Below are 19,589 nucleotides of genomic sequence, written 5' to 3'. Positions count from 1 at the left end.
CTACGGCGGCGATCGATTTTCTGTGGCCAGGGAAAGAGTACGGGCGAGCCGGCAGGCTTGTCGAGCCTTACGTACGCGCTGCCACGGATGCGCCAGCCAGGCCGGCCCCACCGCCTCCGCGAGATGCGACACCCACCCCTGGCCCCACCTCGCCCCACCCTTCGGCCGCCGCTCACAAAAAATTCGCCATAGCATATCACTGACCGGTGGGTCCCGTACGTCACTTCCCATCCAGGTCCCACGAATCAGCGAGCATGTTGTGGCTCCAGCTGACTGACATACGGCTCCTGGTCCGGCACCTGTCAGTGACCTGGACGGCAGTGCGGTGCTCAATTCCTTCCGCGAGCACGTCGGCTGGTGGGGTCATCGAGGCGCTGGGACCCACGGGTCAGTGGCTGCGAGCCGGGCCCTGCGTGGAAACGAAGCGACGTCGCGGGGAGGTGATGGCCCCACCGCCCCGCGGGGGCGTCGCGGCCTCCACTCTTTCCACCCGTGATGAAACATTTCTCACGCGCACCCATCCCACCACCCACCCCTCCCCTTCCCCTCTTCCCTTCCCTTCCTCTCTCTGTCTCTCGTGCCCCGAAGCTTCTCTGATTCCGGACGCAACCAGAGGGAGCGGGGTGAGCCGCGGCCCGCCGGAGATCGATCGAACCCTAGCTAGGGTTTGAGGGCGCCGGGCGGCGGCGTAGGAGATGTCGACGCCGGCGAGGAAGCGGCTGATGCGGGACTTCAAGCGCCTGCAGCAGGACCCGCCCGCCGGGATCAGCGGCGCGCCGCACGATAACAACATCATGCTCTGGAACGCCGTCATATTCGGGTGGGTGATCCCTCAGAGTTCTTCTGTTCTTCGCCCCCTCGCCCCGGAGTTCGTTAGTCCCGTCCCTGTTCTAGGGTTTGGGCCTTGGGGGCTCTGGATCTCGGGCGGAGGGAGACGATGTCTAATCTATTTTTGTTTTACTCGTGTTTGCGGTGCTGACGAAGGAGTTCCTTGTGTTTTGCAGGCCGGATGATACGCCCTGGGACGGAGGTGAGATTCGCAGCTTTGACCCCCCTTCTGATCTGTAGCCGATTTTGTGCTTCTTGTGTGGCTTTAACGTGGTTTCATTCTGAATCATGCATGCGAACCTGCAGATAGGTCGTGTGATATTAGGGGTATTGTTTGCCCTGGAACTGAGACAGTCTAGGCAGCTCAGGGCTGTTTCTTATCTTGTTCCCGTTGATTAATCTGTGGATGTCGGGCTTGCGAGGAAAATTCTATTATGTGTTTTGTTCTGTAGTTATCAGTTCAGAGCTGTCTCTGGGGCTTACGACCGCAGGGTGATGGTGAATTGTACGTTAGAGCTGCAGATTCTGTAACGGACTAACGACTTTGGTCTCTATTAAATAAGAGCATCTCCAAGAGTTTGGCAAATCGAGTTGTCATCTTTGATTTTTGGCAAAAACGTTAAAAATACTCCTCCAACAGTTTGTCAAAAGACTTGGCAATTTTTGGCAACTTGGGAAAAACCAGCCTCCAGCGCGTAAATATACGCGCGCGGCGCGCGGTTGGCATCGTGGTTTCTAGTCAGGTGGGAGGGTGAAAAAAGAAATAAATAACAGAGAAGGGTTCCTGATTTAAGTTTTCAAGAGGTGGAAGGGCATAAATATAATTTTGTTTCTCTCTCAGGGTTCCTGATGTAAGTTAGATCTGGATTTGGCAAGTGAATTATGCCAAACTGTTGGAGATAAGCTCTGTTTTTACTTGGCATATCTTTTTAGAAGTTGGCAAAACACAAGATATACCAAGTAAAATATGGCAAACTCTTGGAGATGCTCTAAGAAACGACAAGTTTGCATGGTGATACCGGCAGCACCCAATAGGCTAGAGCTCTAAATCCGTTACACTTTTGGTTTCCGTTAATCGGAAACGACAAAGTTTGCATGGTTTACTAAAAATGCCTACTGTCTAAGCAGTTTCACGAATGTATGTGGGAATTGCCATGTAGGCATTAGAGGTTTTGTACTTTGTTTGGGTTATGTGGGAATCAAGGTTTTCAAGGCGTCGCCTAGGCCTAGGCGTCCAGGCGGGAAAAAAACCTGGGCGTCCGCGTCGCTTTTCCATTCCTCGCCTTGCCGCCGTCCGCCCGGCGCTCTGCAGCTGCGCTCGCCGTCCGCCCGGCACTCGCCGAGCCGCAGCCGCCGCCCGCCGTCCGCCCGGCACTCGCCGAGTCGCAGCCGCCGGCCCGCCGGCCGCCGCCTGGCCGTGGTCGCGCCCGCGCTCGCCGATGCGGCCGCCTGGCACCAGGCACCAGCGAGCTCAGCGCCTGAGCCGCGCCGTGCTCGGCCGCTCGCCATCTACCCGCGGAGGTGGAGGAGGCATGGGTGGCAGCGGCGGAGGTGGAGGGCGGCGGCAGCGGGTGAGGAGGCAGAGGCGGGCTGGCGGCGGCGGCGCGGCTGGAGGAGTCGGGGAGGAGGAAGAGGTGGGGATGGGAACCGGTAGAGGTTAGGGTTAGGATAAGTAGTGGGGAGTTTGGGCTGCCTGTGTTGGGCTGATTTAATGGGCTTCTTTTCACCTTTAGGCCCACTAGTTCTCTCCTTTTCCTTTTCTTTTACAGGTGACTATCTAAATCTGCTAGGTTAAAGTCTAATCAAGGAAGTAATTAAGGCGTCGCCTCGCCTCGCGCCTTAACCGCCTAGGCGTCCGAGCGGTGGCCCATCGCCTCGCCTCGCCTTACCGCTTTAAAAACCTTGGTGGGAATTGCCATGTGTAGGCATTAGAGGTTTGTACTTTGTTTGGGTTTTCAAACAGGAGCATGAATACTATCTGATTTCGTGTTGCACAAAAATGTATGTTTGCTATGCCAGCAAATCTTTCCATACCTACCTAGCTTGGATGAGGATGTCTGAATGAGCCTTGTAGCGCTCATGCAAGGGTTCCTTCCCTCAGTTTCTTTCAGTTTTTGGTGCATTCAGGAGTAATTTGGTTCCCATAGCTTACATTAACTAGTATTTGTTAGTATTTGAAAGATAATGACAGCTAAACCTAAGTAATTCAAGCCATGCCATATATCCTATCCCCAGCCCACCCATGTGTAACTCCTGTCTCTACAATTGGATGTCTCTGTTGATTTAATAAGTATAGCGATGTGTTCTGTATACTTTTTAAGATGATACTTTTCATCAAGATGCTCTTTTTGTTTGCCTTCTTTTGCTTCCCATCTAAGGCTATGGAAACATTACTAATATTTAAGGTAGGGTGTGTGGTGCTAATACCACTGTCCCTTCTATATCCCTTTTGTTTTTGGGCCCTTCTAAGACGTCATCTTTAGGTTACACCAACTTGTTCGAGAGCCTTTGCTGCTTCTGCTTCTGCCATGCTGATATGATTTCCTTTATTCTAAAGTGGTCCTGGTTACTAATTTTGGATTGTATAGCTTCTTGATGGCAATCTGAACATTGTAGTGAAGGCGCACGTTAGGATGTGATTCCATCAAACTATGATACCATGTTAATTGATTGTGACTATTGCATAATAGGTAATTGAAACTTGGATGATAAGCTTGTAGGGCTGGCCCTTCAAACATGAATGCTATTAGATATCTGCTAGCCTACCCTATTGAGCAAAAAAATGCTATGGTCCATTTACACCCTTGCACGCACGGTGCCCCCATCACTGGACCTGGTGTTACCGTATCCTGCATGGGCATTGGGCCTGGACCATATCCGTCTAAGTAGTCTTAAAACACTTGGATGGGCCGCTTGCATCAGTTTTCTACTGCTATATTGTGTTTGCCTTGATGGTATTCTTTTTGTATTTCCTCCTCTTTGTGTTAAGAAAGCTCTAGGAACTATTCAGGTGCTGCGCTGATACCTAGTGCCTTGGTGGTGTTAGTTGGCCTAGGTGTCTGCTTAATCTGCCTGGGACCTTCTCTTATAGCATGGCAACTGCAGTGGCAGACTGGCAGTTGGTGTACTGCTGGTTCAGATGAGTAGTACTATTGTAACACTGATGATTCAGATGGCAAACTGAAATGAATCTTTCAGATATTATCATTGCACTTCATATGGAATTGGTTAATTTCTTTTTTCCAACATTAACAAACAAACATAACAAGTATAGTCGTGTGCTAAGATTTTTCTGGGGTCTAGGTGGATGTAGGCATTATTTGTTTATGAAAAATATTGTACTATTCGATTATTTCTTGAGAACTAGTGGTAGAAATGTTTTTTGCTTGTTTAATCAGTTTCTGATCCTATACAGTCCAAAACTAGAGTTACTTTTACCAGATAAGGTTTGCTACTGCTTTCTAGTTCAAGAGATACTTTTTCCTGGTTCAGTAGCATGGTTAACTTCAAAGTGGAAGTTTCTAACAGACTTTTACCATCTATTTTAGTCATTTCATGGCTGCAAGTCTGTAAGGCATTGCTGGTCTATAAGTCCTTGTGTGTACAAGTAGTCCAGCATATTTTGTCTTCTTGATCAACTTACAGCTATGGGGGGCTGTTGTATGTAGCATATGTTATCTGAGAATATACCTCGCTTCATTGCAGTGCGTCATATGGTTAATATTAACCAGTCAAAGTGCAAATGAGGCATACTTGATTAATTTGCAATATGACTTCAATTAATTAACATCTACGGAAGATGTGCTCTGTTGTATCCTGAGATATCCTCTTATTTGTTTTCATTTCTGGTTCTTACTAACTTTTATCCATTTTACCATTGTGAATTAATGTTTCACTCTTTTTACACAGCCTTGAAACATGTGCCAAAAAGTTGAATGATTGTTGAAAATTCAATGCATATTTTCTTAATATATGTTATACTCCCTCCATTCTCTTTTGATAGTCCTATTTCCAAAATTGAATTATTCTCTTTTGATAGTCCTATTTGGGTTGATATCTTGGGAATAGTATGGACGGCCCTTCGATTTCCATGCAGAGTAACTTCTCTAGGAAAAGATTGGTGTATGTATATGATAATATTGAAACCGAGGATCATAATTAATGAGATGATAAGCAAGATACTTCTTCTTGGTCATTGTACCATGATGAAATAGGACTATCAAAAGAGAATGGAGGGAGTAAGATTGTGGCTTCTTATTGATCATTGATATCAACATCTCATTTGGTCATGTTGCATCTTCAAATGGCTGTGTGCTATTGAGTTGGCATTGGAAAGTTAACTGACTATGGATTGTTCACACTTATAGGGACGTTCAAGCTTACCTTGCAGTTTACAGAAGATTATCCGAACAAGCCACCAACTGTTCGGTTTGTCTCTAGGATGTTTCACCCAAATAGTAATATCTCTTTACCTTCCTCCCCTCCATCTCCCTCGCTCCATGTTAACATCAATATCTGATGTCGAAGTTGTGGGAAAGTGGTTTGACATCCTACTGTTTGTGCAGTATATGCAGATGGAAGCATCTGCTTGGATATCCTACAGAACCAGTGGAGTCCTATATATGATGTAGCTGCCATATTGACTTCTATTCAGGTATCTTCTTTTCTGTTTATTGGGGCAGGGATGCTAATCACGCTGTGTTTATCTTGCTGTGTTGATTTTAAAGTAGAGTCCTGCTATACATACAACCAGAGTATTTGATTGGATTGTATGAATAGTTCAAAGGAGGTATTAGATTCACACCAGACCCACACAATGACACTGTTCGTGCAGTCAGGCTGTTTGAATATATATTTCTAACATGCTAAGCGGACCCTTATTTAGGCAAAAAATTGTGTTTAATGTCCATTGAAGTGAATAGGGTTAAGTGCTATGTTGCAGTCAAAATTTAACGTACTGTAAATGTGTCGAATCAGTTGTTGTGATGGCTCAAATTTGGAAAACTATTTATGTACACTTATTTATAGTTTCCAGGCCATCAAGCTTTGTTTTTATTTTGTAAATCTGGTAGTTACTTGCATTGTTGTGCACATGATTAGTTCTTTCATAGCCATTATAATGCTCCTGTGTATTGAATGTTGGGAGTTATGTTGGTCAACATTATACATTTAGAAGTAATATCATTTTTTTGAAATAATACAGTAGGTGAAGTCTTTCTGTCATAACATTATTGACAGAATGCTGGATCTAGTTTAAGAGCTTAATTGTGAATGGGAGACTAGTGGACCTAGAAGCATAGGACAATGATTAGGATTTGAAATTGCGTTTGCAGATCACTGGTTCGGGGCTCCTGGCCCTACAGCACTACTTATGAATGGTTAGCGTTGATGCCATGTTTTCAAACTATGATGGAAGCATGTTAACTAGAACCATTTTCATGGCTGTGTTGTTTTCCTTTTACAATTTATACTCGCTACCATCTATTGATGACTTTTGCCTGCAATTATCTATAACACCTGTTGTATTTGAACTAAACGGCTTGCGCTGAATTTGGTTTGCAGTCCCTGCTGTGTGATCCAAACCCAAACTCTCCAGCAAACTCTGAAGCTGCCAGACTGTTCAGTGAGAACAAGCGGGAGTACAACCGCAAAGTCCGCGAGATCGTGGAGCAGAGCTGGACGGCCGACTAGTGCAGGGTGCCGGGGCTGCGCCTAGATTGGTGCAATAAGCAAGAACAAAAAACACCGTTGTGTTTCTGGCTTGCCAGACTTGTCGAAACATTGAAGAACTCCCGTGATTGCCTGTAGTCCATCGCTGTTGTGGTTTTTGTGTCCCGATCCAGAGCTTCCTCGGTTGCTTGTGGTGGTGGCTGTTTTAATGTAGCGGTGCTGTTGACCTATCTTGCTCATGAATTAAAAAGGATCCTGGCTATGTACAGAGCTATAGCGTCGGAATGATTGTTTGCTGGACCTAGGGCTGGGCATTCGGTTAGTGCGGTTAAATCGGTTCGGTTAATTCGGTTTTGAAATATTTCGGTTATGACAAACTCTTAACCGAAATTGTAGCTAGAAATCTTTTAACCGCGTAAATTCGGTTGCGGTTAAATCGGTTCGGTTTTGCGGTTAATCGTAATGTATACAATACATAAATAACAAGCAAATTAGAATGAAATTATGACATCAACTACAAGCTATTGGCCACTAAAATAAGCTTAGAAAACTAGAAAAACAATTAATGTAGCCTCACTTAGATATCTTAATTATGAAAACCAAGAATTCTTGATATCTCACATGATTATACATATATTTAAGACATAAGATAAATACATATTACTCTCAACTTGCTAAATCGGTTAATTCGGTTAAATCGGTTAGTGGCACATCAAAACCGAAATAATATGCGGTTAAAGAATATCTCAAAAATTTTAACCACAAAATTAACCGTTAACCGAATTAACCGACTTTTGCGGTTAAAGCGGTTCGGTTCGGTTCGGTTAATCGATTTCGGTTATATTTTGCCCACCCCTAGCTGGACCGCTGAAATATCGTTGCCCTTGCATTGTGGTTTTGGTTTGACATCCTCCATCCCTACATCTCCTGTAGGGACCGAGGCGAAGGTAGCTGGCCTTGGGCCTCTCTGGCCCCTTGTGTCGGCAGCTGGGACTGGGAGGGGAGGGGAGGACAGGTTGATCTTGAAATGATATGGATTTGAATTTTGCGGTGTCCTGATCGGCACCTCAAACCTTCCTGGTTGTGGTGGAGATGATCACGCTGGGTACGCCCGTGACGAGATCCTGCCCTGATTTTGTAATGTACGTACGTAATGATGACTGCGCGCTGGACCACCCGATCCGGCATGTTGGCAAGTGGCAACGCAGTGGCTGTCTGCCATTGCCCATTGCTACCCAACATGGCAGCTGATAGTCTGGTGGAGGAACAGAGCACCACCTATTGACCTACAGTGTCTCCATGCCTTCCAGCTCCTCATCATAAAATGCAGAGAGCCAAAGATGCTACTAGTACACAGTACATGTTTTTTTTAAAAAAAAAACTCACACAGTGCATGTTTGAGATCACTGTGTACTTCCCTTGATTTGCCTTCCAGCTCATAGTGGAAAGAGGCTACAGCAAGATGTTACACTTGGTCCTAAAAACCCCACCGAGGGTCAAAGCAAACACAGTGCCAGTGCCACAGTGGTTATTGCAAAGTCAACGGATTCATGAGGGGAAAATAGAAACAGAAATGGAAAAAACAGTAAGCGAAAAAAAAAGGCCAAGAAGGCTCTGTAGTCTGTACACATCCTGGGGTAGTAGTAGTAGTAAGTAGTAACAATAACTAATACGTAGTAGCCCTCAAAAAAAAAACTACTAATACGTAGTATGAGTTTCCGGCTTCAGCTGCAGCTGCAGCTGCTATACACTTAAGCCTGACACCACTCTGTTCCGTTCTCTACCATGCAGCCGTGCTGATCAGACCGAACTTACATCATCAAACGAAAGTTGTTGGCTCCATGCTGCTTCGCCTGATCGCGCCAATGTTCCTTGTTCTTCACCTTCGCACCTGCATCGAGCAGCGCCATTTGAGATTTCTAGTACTAGTTGCAACTTGCGAAGCATGATCGATCACTGTTCGGAATCTCAGATGGCTCATCGAGAGAATCGAGTGGTGTCGCGTACCTAGCTAGGCAGCAGCCCTGGGGATCTGCGACGGCGACAGCGGCGACTCCTCGCTGCTCTGGGAGCGGGAGTCGCCGGCGCGGCAGTCGTCCTGCACCTGGGCGGCGAACTGGAGGTTCCAGAGCACGTCCTCCACCGACGGCCGCTGCGCCGCCTCCTTGGCCAGGCAGCGCAGGCAGATCTCCATCACCGTGCGCGCCGACTCGTCGGAGCACGCGCGGCCCACCGACGGGTCCACCAGCAGCCGCCGCCGCGCCGGGCTCTCCGACGTCAGCGCCGACTGCAGCTGCTCCCGCATGATCTCCACCTCGTGGATCGACGTGATGGGCCGCCCCGTCACCACCTCCAGCAGGATCACGCCGAAGTCGTAGATGTCCATCTTGTCGCCGTTGGGCACCCTGCCAAATGCATGCACCATTAGTTCAGTAGTTCTGGCCAATCGGGGTGGAAGCATAACCTCGAGATTGGTTTAGATTCTTATTTCTTTAATTTTTTTTCTCCATTTAGCCAATGAACAGCTCTGTTTTGTAATAATCTTTTAGCCGTATACACTTTGTAGACGCTGGAACTCGTTTCTATTATTAAAAAAAAATCAAAACGTACACAATCACACTTGCAATGCAAATGTGATGATTGTTGATGAGGACTCTACCTGTCAGATGGATACTTGCTTCCTCCTCCTCCTCCCTGCATTGATCCAACAAAAAGTACAACACCATTAATTGGGAACAAGCTGACCCTTTCTAGCAGTACATTGGTCAGAAGTAAGAACAGCATCACTATTCAAAAAGATGGGATCCATTGCATCGTGGGTTTTACCTCTGATTTTGCGGTCTCGGCTAGGATGGGGATGTTGTAGCTGCCGATCTTGGCGACGAGGTTCTGGTCCAGGAGGATGTTGGTGATCTTGAAGTTGTTGGCGAACAGCCCCGGCATGATCCCTCCGTGCAGGAACTGGATGCCCTTGGCCACGCCGATGGCCGTCGAAATCCTCTGCACCCAGGGGAGCCTCCTCCCCTCCGTTCCCTCTGAACAAAGCCAACAGCATCCAATCCATCACTGGTCAGTACATGATCAGACTGTCCGACGAGCGATGATCACACTCCGCTATTAAGTCTATGTTTCCGCGTTAATAACCTCTGTCTATTAAAATTTGTAACTTTCTTTTTACTTTTTTTTTAATAAAATACGTGCCTGAGCACGTTTGCGCAAAAAAAATTGGCAGCAGGGACGGGGGTACTCACGTGAGATCCTGCTCCTGAGGTTGCCGTTCTGCACGTACTCGAAGACGAGGTAGAGCTGCGTGACGGTGGAGTCGTCGAGGTTGTACTCGAAGCAGTGGCCCAGCGCGCTGACCAGGTGCCGGTGCCGCAGCTTGGAGATCATCTCGATGTGCCGGTTGAAGCTCTGCGACGTCTGGCTCCGCTTCACCCGCAGCGTCCGGATCGTCACCGGCGTCCCGTTGCCCAGCGTCCCCCGGAACATCTGCCACCGAGATCAAGCACTCAGCTATGCCATGCCATGCCATTTCACATACAAGAAACTTGCTCGGTTCCAATGGAGATTCAGCAGCTACCTGGCCGTGAGCATCCTGCCCCAGGAGGCAGGAGACCTCGAAGTTGTTGGTCGCCGCCTCGAGCTCCACCAGGGAGAACGATCTGTACGCCGGAATGCCCAGAGCTCCCAGCTTCACCGTCTGCGATATGTAACCTGATCGTCCCAATCAACGATGAACAACAGGTCAGTGACACTGAAATTTCAGAGGAATTGAGCAGTAAACGCAAAGAGATGGGAGAATGATCGTACGAGCGTCGGCGAAGAACTGCGAAGGGTACGCGCTGGAGGCGTGCTCCACCAGCCGTCGGGGCGGCCGGGCCTTGGCGCGCCTCATGGTCACCTTCCTCACGGCGAGGAAGGCGGCCACGCCGACGAGCACCGCGCCGGCGAGGGCGCCCGCGACGATGCCGGCCACGAGCCCCGCCTTGGCGTCGCTCTTCCTGCCGTGGGCCTGGTCGGGCACGATGCCCACGGCCAGCGCCTGGTTCTGGCAGAACAGGGACGGGTGCTGCCAGCCGACGTCGCCGCCGCCGCCGGGGGCGGACAGGCAGTTGGACGCCGCGACGAGCGTCACCTTGGACTCGTCGGGCTTGCTGCTCGAGGAGGGGGCCCTGGTCAGGCACGACGGGAGGCTGCCGGTGAGGAGGTTGGACGACACGTCGACGAACCGGAGGTTCTCGCCGCAGGACATGTTGGCGGTGAGCAGCCCGGTGAAGCGGTTCCCGGCGATGCTGAGGTACTCGATGGACGGCAGCCCGAGCAGCGCCGGCGGGAACGGGCCGACGAACCGGTTCCTCGACACGTCGAGGCGCTCGAGGAGGTAGAAGGAGCCGAGCTCGCCGGGGAGCCCGTCGCCGAATCGGTTGCCGCTGAGCACGACGCTGGCCACCTTCCTCCCCAGCCGCGGGAAAGCGGGGCCGAGCGAGTTGTTGGCGAGGTCGACCACCTGCAGGTTCCTGAGCGCGCTCAGGTCCGGCACCGCGCCGGAGAGGTTGTTGGAGGCGAGCGTCAGCGACCGCAGCGACGCCATGTCCCCGACGGACTCCGGCAGCGGCCCCTGCAGCGAGTTGTTGCGGAGGCTGAGCACGGCCAGCGACGGCAGCTTGCCGAGCCAGCCGGGGAGCTCGCCGGAGAGCATGTTGTCGTCGGCGATGAAGGTCTGGAGGTTGCCGAGCCGGGACAGGCCCTCCGGGAGCTGGCCGTAGAGGTAGTTGCCGCTGATGTTGACGATCTCCAGCGACGCCAGCCGCGACACCTTCCCCGGCAGCGGGCCCCAGAGGCCGAGGCCGGTGAGCGTGAGCACCCGGAGGTCGGGCAGCCTGGACAGCGTCGTGAAGAAGGCGTCGATGCTGAAGGTCTTGGGCAGCGGAGGCGCGCCGCCGGGGCCGATGATGTGGAGCTGCGTGACGCTGTCGCCGTAGCACTCGACGAAGGCGGAGGCGGTCTTGTAGTCGCCGCCGTAGCAGAAGTCGGTGTGGTTGGCCCAGGTGCTGAGCACCGGCGGGTAGTTGAGCAGCTGCTGGATCTTGAGCAGCGACCATGTCTGTGACGACTGCAGCTGCGTGGACTCGGGCACCATTGCAAGCAGCATTGGCAGCAAGATGAGCAGAGAATGCCTGCTACTTCTTCTAGCCATTCTCGGACCTCGCTAGCTTGCTGCCACGAAGACTTCTTCCTCCTCTTTTCTTAAAAATTGCTGGAAATTCCTTCAGCCTTCTGAAGATTCGTCGATGATTGCTAGCTTTCTACTGTGCAATCGATGAACATCAGCTTGATGGAGGACAGCAAGCGCAGAAATGATGACCAAATGATCGGAAACGGAGGAACTTTTTCTCCAGCTGTTAATCTATCTGCCTTCTTAATCAAGAATACTAACAGAAATGTGTGCAGAATCTGGAAGAGGATTTCTGTCTGAGCTCTGGATGCAGGGAGAAAATTGAAGGCAGCAACTAACTGAACTCGAAGGAGCTGAGCTGAGAAGATCTATAGTTATTGAGATAGCTACCGGTGACCAGAAAAAAAATGTGCTGTGCCACAATGTCCAACCCTGCACAGGGATCTGAGTGGTAGACCACCAGTTGTTTTCACCCCCCAGCAAGCAAGCACTGGATGCTAATGCCTCTTCCTCCCCCTGCAGCAAACCTCTCCAGATTTGCTCCCTTTCTTCAGGAACTGGCAAGTGGCAACACAACTGCAGAACAATCGAATCGTCAGGTTGTTACCCAAGCATCACCTCTGCAGCAAGATTGCTAGCACTGTTTCCTACTAACCACTGCGTTTAACTCAAAACACTAATTGCTATTAACTCCAAGAAATCAAAGAACAGAACTGCAGAAACTCCAATTACCTTTGAGCAGCAACTCACTGTCACTGCTGAGAATGCAGAGGCCAGCTTGCAAGGAACTCAGAGAGCATGTGCAGATGAGTGCAATGGAGCTAAGTTCTGAATGGGAGCAGCATCAACAGTTCTTATTAATTTTCCTGGGGTTTTGTGGGGGGTCACTGGTGAGGGAATCGTATGCCCCGTGTGTCGGCTACTACTATACTGTCGCTGAGCATCACGGGCTGGCTTGAGGCATGAGGCAAAGCGCCAAAGTTTGAGCTGGACGATGGAGGTTGGCTAAAGGACAATGAGAGGTGAGCCCGGTGCTACCTTTTGCTCTCCCATCATACAAAAGCTAAGTGTAGGAAACAAGCAGGGAAATTGTTTGTATTTTTAGGGCTATGCCTTTCTTTATTTGAGTTGCACTTTTTATATTACTATGTGCTTTCCCTCTTCTTCATTCTGAAGATTTGGTAAAGCTAGGGTGTAACAACTAACACTATGTTGTTTTCCAGTAGGTTAACATTTTAGATGCATTCTTTTTTAGATTTTTGCCTTAAAAATGTTTCCGGTGTCACCTTTTTTCTCATATAAAATGTTTCCAGTGTAATCAGTCAGCATACAAAAGTTGAGTCGGTGGCAGAACAACATCAGATCAAACTGTGATCTAGAGTAGGTTTATTGATTAGAGTAGTTTATCTTTGTTCTGAACATACAGAAGCTGATATCCCTGTCCCAGCTTTCTTCAGGGACACAGAGAATACTAAGCTGGGCACTGTTTTCCTGTGAGCTTATGCAAACATTTAAAAGAAACTTTTAAATAGAGAATATCGATTCCAGATGCCCGGAGAGTATACAGATTTAATGCCAGGGTGGCCCAATAACTTGAATTTTACATCAACCAGCTTTTCATATCAGAATTGTTCAGCACTGGTTGGCCTGGGGCTCCATATTTTGCCTACCAGTGTACCTTTCATTCCTCTGATTTGACTGGTTTCATCTTTTTTTGTCCTTCCTTCTATTCCTCTGTTTTGCTTTACATAAAGCAGACAAGACGATGTGAGCATCAGTTTCACTAAGGCAGCCATCATGCACCAACCCCTCACTTCATAGGCAAAAGATTTTAAGAAACACACACAGCTAATTAGATAAATAATTTGTGAAACTTGGTAAGACACAGATAGATTATATATATTTGGCCTCTGAAAACATTTCTTTAGGAATCCCTGTGAAAGCTTTGGAATCTGCATGCAGAGCATGTGTGTTGTGTTCCCACATTGACTTGGATGTTTGTGTAGATTTTGGTGCCCACACAGACTGTTGCCGTCAGAAATAAATAATTGTTGGATTTCTTTCTCAACCACCGGCCCCCTAATTGGGCCCCTATGTAGTAGAATCAAATGTCCTATTGGAAACTCTGGGCTGGCCCACAATTCATGTGACTCTGTGAGTGAGTGAGTGAGACAAAAAAATGACGGCAGCAGTGTGCGTGACACTAACATGTAGCTTGGATGCTAACTTGCTAATGAGGATGGTTAGCTACTAGCTAACCGTACCTGATGATGGTGCCTGCAAAGTTTACCCAGAGGATAGCTTAATAGCTAAAAGGCGTGGTTGACAGTAGAATGTCACTCATGTGCGTGTCATGTAGCACGCAACTTCTGTGAACCGGATACCTTGCTACTTTCTCTTGCATATTGTATTGTGCGTGCGCGTGCAGTGCAGGTGGGGTGGTGCTGGGAGCAAATAAAAAGTTTTTTCCTTTTTTTAAAAAAGCTGAATCGAGAGCAAACAAATAGGGTGGAAATGGAATGCGCCTTTTTTTTTTGTTTAACAATGCAGTGAGATGCATGACCTCATAGTTGCGGTGCGCCGGGGGGTTTTCACTTGTGAAAGTTTAAGGGCCTCCTCTGGAACGTGGCAAATTTTACACAAAATTTGCTGGATTTTCTTATTAGGAGTTAGTTGAATTCTAGCCTTCCTTCTGGCCCAATTCGAGGATATAAAAAAAGGCGTTGCAAAGAGGCCACTGGGATTATACATAACCGTTTCCTTGTCACAAACATGAACAATATCCACAAACGTAGCAGCGGCTAAAACCTGAAGAAAGAATGAAAAAAAGTCGGTCAAAATGCATTTCGCCGGTGAAAAGTGAAAGGGAACGGAATGAAGATTTTAGCTAGCCAGCTTTGCACTATTCTTTACTTGTTCTACAAATAAGATGACTTTTCCGAAGTACGTAGCTAGCGTAAGCTTCCGCTTACTTGAGAAGCCACTAGAACGAACAGCAACAACTAGCACGTTTTCAGAAGAAAATTACTGCATTTTGGGTTGAAAAAAAAGGTGAAACTGCACATCGAAGGAACTCCTTTTCACTTGCTCTCTTGCAGACCGGCACCGATGTTGCCGCTTGGGGTGGTGGCGCCATTATCACGTTGCCGCGTCTCTGTTAGGGTGGGTGGGCAGTTACTTCAGTTCGCGCCATCACTTGTTTGATTCCCCCATTTGTCCCATCTGTCTCCAGAATTGGTATGCAGTAATTCTTTATTTACCCCCCAAAAGCACTAGTACAAACATCTTAAACTCTTTTATTTAATTATTTTATAATTCAAATTTTGATCACAATACAAAGCACAGCACTCCATCTGTTCTCACTCCCAAGTAAGCGTACACAGCTCGCGTCATTCTCAAGGGACAAGGGTGGCCATTGCCCTCACTTCTTCGATAGCAACGTGTGCACTCGTGCCGCGACAGTGTGTTCAATTTGCTGCCTGCTTGCTACCACAAGATTTCATTCACGGCGAGAGATGCCCACTGACCGGCCGATCTTCAGAACGGAGACACGCAGCGTTCAAAAGTCCACACATAGGAAATTAAAGATGGACAACGATTTTTTGGGCGAGAAATTAAAATGATTCTGTTGCTGCTGGCGGTGCGTAGTGCTTTGTACAAGTTGTTGATCTTGCGTACTGTTTCCTTTGGTCGCCAGCAATCAGCTAGAGATCACTTGCTAGCTAGCTCGTAGTAGTGAGAAGTGACAGCAATCAGTACTAGCGCCTGGATGTGGCATCGATCAGTTCAGTGTTAGATATTCTAGGATCTGTAGATGAAAAGGAACCACAAGAATGTCATGAGATGCACATACCTTGGTCACTAGGGCCTCCCATCACTTGCCTCTGTGTGTGTTCTTAGTGTGTGTGCGTGTGTCGGTTGTGATTTCCCCGGTGTTGGCAATGTCCAGGTGATCAGTACCTTGAACGGGGTTCTCACCCCCGTTATTTATACTCGTTGCACACCGGAGGGAACCGCCATTGTTGGGTCGGTTGCCGCCCCTGATCAGGACGGCACGGGAACGTTCGTTTCCGTTCATTGATTTTCCTTTATTAGCTTATCTTATCACTTTACTGTTCATTCATTTAATGAGATTATTGTTTAAGCTCACAGATCATTATCCCAACATTCTCCCCCTTGATCGTAGGGCTTAAACTTATAAGTTTATTTCTTAATAAAATAGTACATCAAGACAAAAGGATTACAATAGCTAATAACCTGCACCACTGAACCCAGTGACTATAACATACTACTTTATTTCGAAATAAACTTCTTTAACTTAGGAGCTCCATGAACTTATTACATTAAATTTATACAAACTTACAGACTCACTCTTTGACAGACAGTACACCAAGACACTAAGTTACAATAGTCAATAAAGTACTACTAAACTAAGTGACTATGGTTCCTGAACGATCTCAGAGAAAGTCCACATTAGGATTATGGGCCTATCTACCAAACTCATACCCGTAACGTGATCTTTGAATATATTGGGTGGTAGGGCCTTTGTGAGTGGATCCGCCAACATAGACTTAGTGTTTATATATTTGATACTTATTGTCTGATCCTGGATCCTTTCTTTCACAACATGATACTTAATGTCAATGTGCTTGGCTCCACTCATTGACTTGTTGTTACTGGAATAGATTACTGCTGGTTGATTATCGCAGTATAACGTGAGTGGCTTTGAAATGCCGTCAACCACTCTAAGTCCCGGGATAAAGTTCTTCAGCCATACTGCCTACCCAGTAGCCTCATAACATGCCACATATTCAGCCTGCATTGTCGACGATGCAGTAACACTTTGTTTGGAGCTTTTCCACGATATAGCTCCTCCTGCGAGTGTGAAGATATAACCTAACGTCGATTTCTTAGTGTCAACGCATCCCGCAAAATCAGCATCTGAGTAACCTATGACTTCAAGGTTACCAGACTTTTTATATGTGAGCATAAGATCTTTAGTGCCTTGCAAATACCGTAGGGTCTTCTTTCCAGGGTTTTGGTCCTAGATTTGACTGAAATCTGCCAAGCATCCCGGTCACGAATGCCAAATCAGGGTGAGTGCACACTTGTGCATACATTATGCTTCCGACAGCCGAAGCATATGGTATTGACTTCATCTGCGCAGCTTCATACTCATTCTTTGGACATTGGAATTTTCCAAACTTATCGCCCTTAACTATAGGAGCAGGCGAGGCTGAACATTTATGCATATTGTACTTTTTCAGCACCTTTTCTATATATGTCTTCTGAGATAGCCCCAAGATCCCTTTGGATCTATTTCCGTGAATTTCTATGCCCAGAACATAAGTGGCTTCACTGAGATTTTTCATCTCAAACTTAGAGGTAAGGAACCTCTTTGTTTCCAGCAATAGATTCTTATCACTGCTGGCCAAGAGTATATCATCCACATATAAGATCAAGATGAATTTACTCCCCCTAAACTTAACATAAATACAATTATCCCTTTTATTTTCTTCAAAACCAAATTCTCTGATAATTTGATCAAACTTAAGGTACCATTGTCTTAACGCTTGTTTCAGTCCATAAATGGATTTCTTCAAATGACATCCCAAATGTTCTTTTCCTTCCACAACAAAACCCTCAAGTTGAGCCATGTAAACATCCTCATACAAATCACCATTCAGGAATGTCGTTTTAACATCCATTTGATGCAACTCCAAATCATAATGAGCCACAAGTGCCATAACAATTCTGAATGAGTCTTTAGAAGAAATAGGGGAGAAGGTTTCATTGTAATCAATGCCTACTCTCTGCGTAAAACCTTTTGCCACGAGTCTTGCTTTGAACCTTTCGATGTTACCCTTGGAGTCACGTTTAGTTTTGTAGACTCATTTGCAGCCTACTGTTTTGGCTCCTTTAGAAATTTCTACTAAGTCCCATACTTCATTAGCATTCATATATTCTATTTCATCTTTCATAGCATCAAGCCATTCAGATGAATGTTCATTATTCATGGCCTCCTTAAATGACGTGGGATCATCGTCCAATATTAACTCATTCATATCTTCACTCATATAAATGACATAATCACTAGGAATAGCTGATCTTCTCTCTCGTTGTGACCTTCTGAGTGGTTGCTCATTATTTTGCTCATTCATTACAACTGGAGGCTGTTGAACATGCTCATTAGGCTCATCATTAGGTGCAATACTTGAAGTAGTTGCAGGAGGTTCAACAGGTGTTGTATCAATAGTCCTCTGGACTTGAGGTGCAACATCAGCATGCACAGGGAAGATAGGATTCTGAACTATAGGTGTTGGGACATATTCCCATTTCTCCTCTAGAAGAATTTCCCTGGGTATCATGCTCGCCCTGATTACTTCATCTTCTAAAAACACAGCGTGTCTTATTTCAACAAACTTAGTAAACTGATTTGGGCAATAAAAACGATATGCCTTCGACTTATCAGGATAACCAATAAAATGACAACTGATTGTCTTGGGGTCTAACTTTCCCATATTTGGATTGAAAACTCGAGCTTCAGCAGGGCAGCCCCACACATGTAAATAATTTAGAGTTGGTTTCTTCCCAGTCCATAATTCAAAAGGCATCTTAGGAACTGATTTGCTGGGAACTCTACTAAGAATGTGTGCAGCTGTCTTTAGAGCTTCCATCCACAAATTCACAGGCAAAGTGGAGTGACTCATCATACTTCGTACTATATCCATTAGAGTGCGATTACGCCTTTCTACCACTCCATTTTGCTAAGGTTCGCCCGGTGTAGAGTACTGGGCTTTTATGCCATTTTCCTCCAAAAACCTTGCAAAAGGTCCAGGAGTTTGGCCATAAGGTGTATGCCTTCAATAATATTCACCACCACGATCAGACCTTACAATTTTGATCTTCTGATCATGTTGATTCTCAACTTCTGCTTTGAAAATTTTGAATTTATCTAATGCCTCGGATCTTTCTTTGATTGGATAAATATATCCATAGCAGGAGTAGTCATCGGTGAATGTGATGAAGGAATCAAAACCATCCACTGATTTAACATTAAAAGGACCACAAATATTTGTGTGGATTATTTCCAAAACTCTCGTACTTCGATTTACACCTTTCTTGATTTTCTTTGCATATTTTCCTTTGATGCAATCAATGCAATGTTCAACATTTGCATCCGAGAAATCCAAAGGATGGAGGATATTTTCTTTAATGAGACGCTCAATTCTCCCCCTCGAAATATGGCCTAAGCGACAGTGCCATAATTTCGAAGAAGTCTCATTATTATCATATTTTTGTTTGGTACTGATGTTTGCATTCGAGGAGGAATCAACATGATAAGTGGTATCACATAAGGATATTTTATAAAGTTGTTCCCGTCTAACAGCGAGACCAACATTTTTATTACCAAACATAATTATACATCTATGGTCTCCAAAAGTACAATGATAACCATCATCATCTAAACATGAAACAGAAACTAAGTTTCTTTTCATAGAGGGTACATAAAGAACGTCATTTAGCTGAAGTCTAAAGCCAGTATGAAGAGTAAGGGTGAAGTCTCCAATGGCCTTGACTTTGACTTTGACTTTAACTCCATTAGCAACTCTAATTCTTCTTTCCCCTCTTCTTAGGGTCTTCCTTGTAGCGAATTTTTGTAAAGAGTTTGCAACATGAATTGTTGCACTTGAGTCAATCCACCAAGAATCAGTGGCATAATCAATATACAGAGATTCATCAACAAAAGTTATAACATCAGTACCTTTCTTATTGAGCCATCTCATAAAGCCAATGCAGTCCTTCTGGCGGTGTCCACTTTTTCCACAAAAATGACACCCTTCGGGATCTTTTCCTTTATCCTCTGCACTAGAGCCACCTGCTGGCTTATTCTGCTGGCCTTGCTTAGAAT

The 19,589-nt window shown here is 46.5% G+C and overlaps 2 protein-coding genes and 1 long non-coding RNA gene across 4 annotated transcripts; 1 reads left to right on the top strand and 2 right to left on the bottom strand.

Annotated features, from left to right (window-relative positions):
- The first annotated feature begins 467 nt into the window (after positions 1-467).
- LOC120662823 (ubiquitin-conjugating enzyme E2 2-like) lies at positions 468-6,808 on the top strand. Its single transcript, XM_039941895.1, has 5 exons — positions 468-820; positions 1,005-1,030; positions 5,196-5,285; positions 5,394-5,482; positions 6,391-6,808. The coding sequence occupies exons 1-5, from the start codon at positions 696-698 to the stop codon at positions 6,517-6,519; spliced, it is 459 nt and encodes a 152-aa protein (XP_039797829.1). The 5' UTR covers positions 468-695; the 3' UTR covers positions 6,520-6,808.
- LOC120662834 lies at positions 6,533-7,571 on the bottom strand. The gene is made up of 2 exons (XR_005670235.1): positions 7,364-7,571; positions 6,533-6,799 (listed from the first exon to the last, which is right to left on the bottom strand). It is a non-coding gene; the product is annotated as an uncharacterized LOC120662834 (long non-coding RNA).
- Positions 7,572-7,894: 323 nt separating this feature from the next.
- LOC120662807 (probable inactive leucine-rich repeat receptor-like protein kinase At3g03770) lies at positions 7,895-12,702 on the bottom strand. Of its 2 annotated transcripts, none has more exons than XM_039941879.1 (8): positions 12,410-12,702; positions 10,312-12,253; positions 10,082-10,215; positions 9,750-9,990; positions 9,325-9,533; positions 9,158-9,192; positions 8,506-8,903; positions 7,895-8,389 (listed from the first exon to the last, which is right to left on the bottom strand). In XM_039941879.1, the coding sequence occupies exons 2-7, from the start codon at positions 11,696-11,698 to the stop codon at positions 8,510-8,512; spliced, it is 2,400 nt and encodes a 799-aa protein (XP_039797813.1). In that variant the 5' UTR covers positions 11,699-12,253; positions 12,410-12,702; the 3' UTR covers positions 7,895-8,389; positions 8,506-8,509. The 2 variants fall into 2 exon arrangements, with proteins under 2 accessions (XP_039797813.1, XP_039797817.1); XM_039941883.1 differs by having other exon boundaries at positions 9,158-9,186; positions 12,410-12,700.
- Between the last annotated feature and the right edge of the window lie 6,887 nt (positions 12,703-19,589).

Source organism: Panicum virgatum, chromosome 2K (genome assembly GCF_016808335.1).
Source record: "Panicum virgatum strain AP13 chromosome 2K, P.virgatum_v5, whole genome shotgun sequence".
NCBI classification, from domain to species: domain Eukaryota; kingdom Viridiplantae; phylum Streptophyta; class Magnoliopsida; order Poales; family Poaceae; genus Panicum; species Panicum virgatum.
The sequence above is the reverse complement of the archived record's forward strand: the minus strand, read 5'-3'. Positions and strand labels throughout refer to the sequence as shown.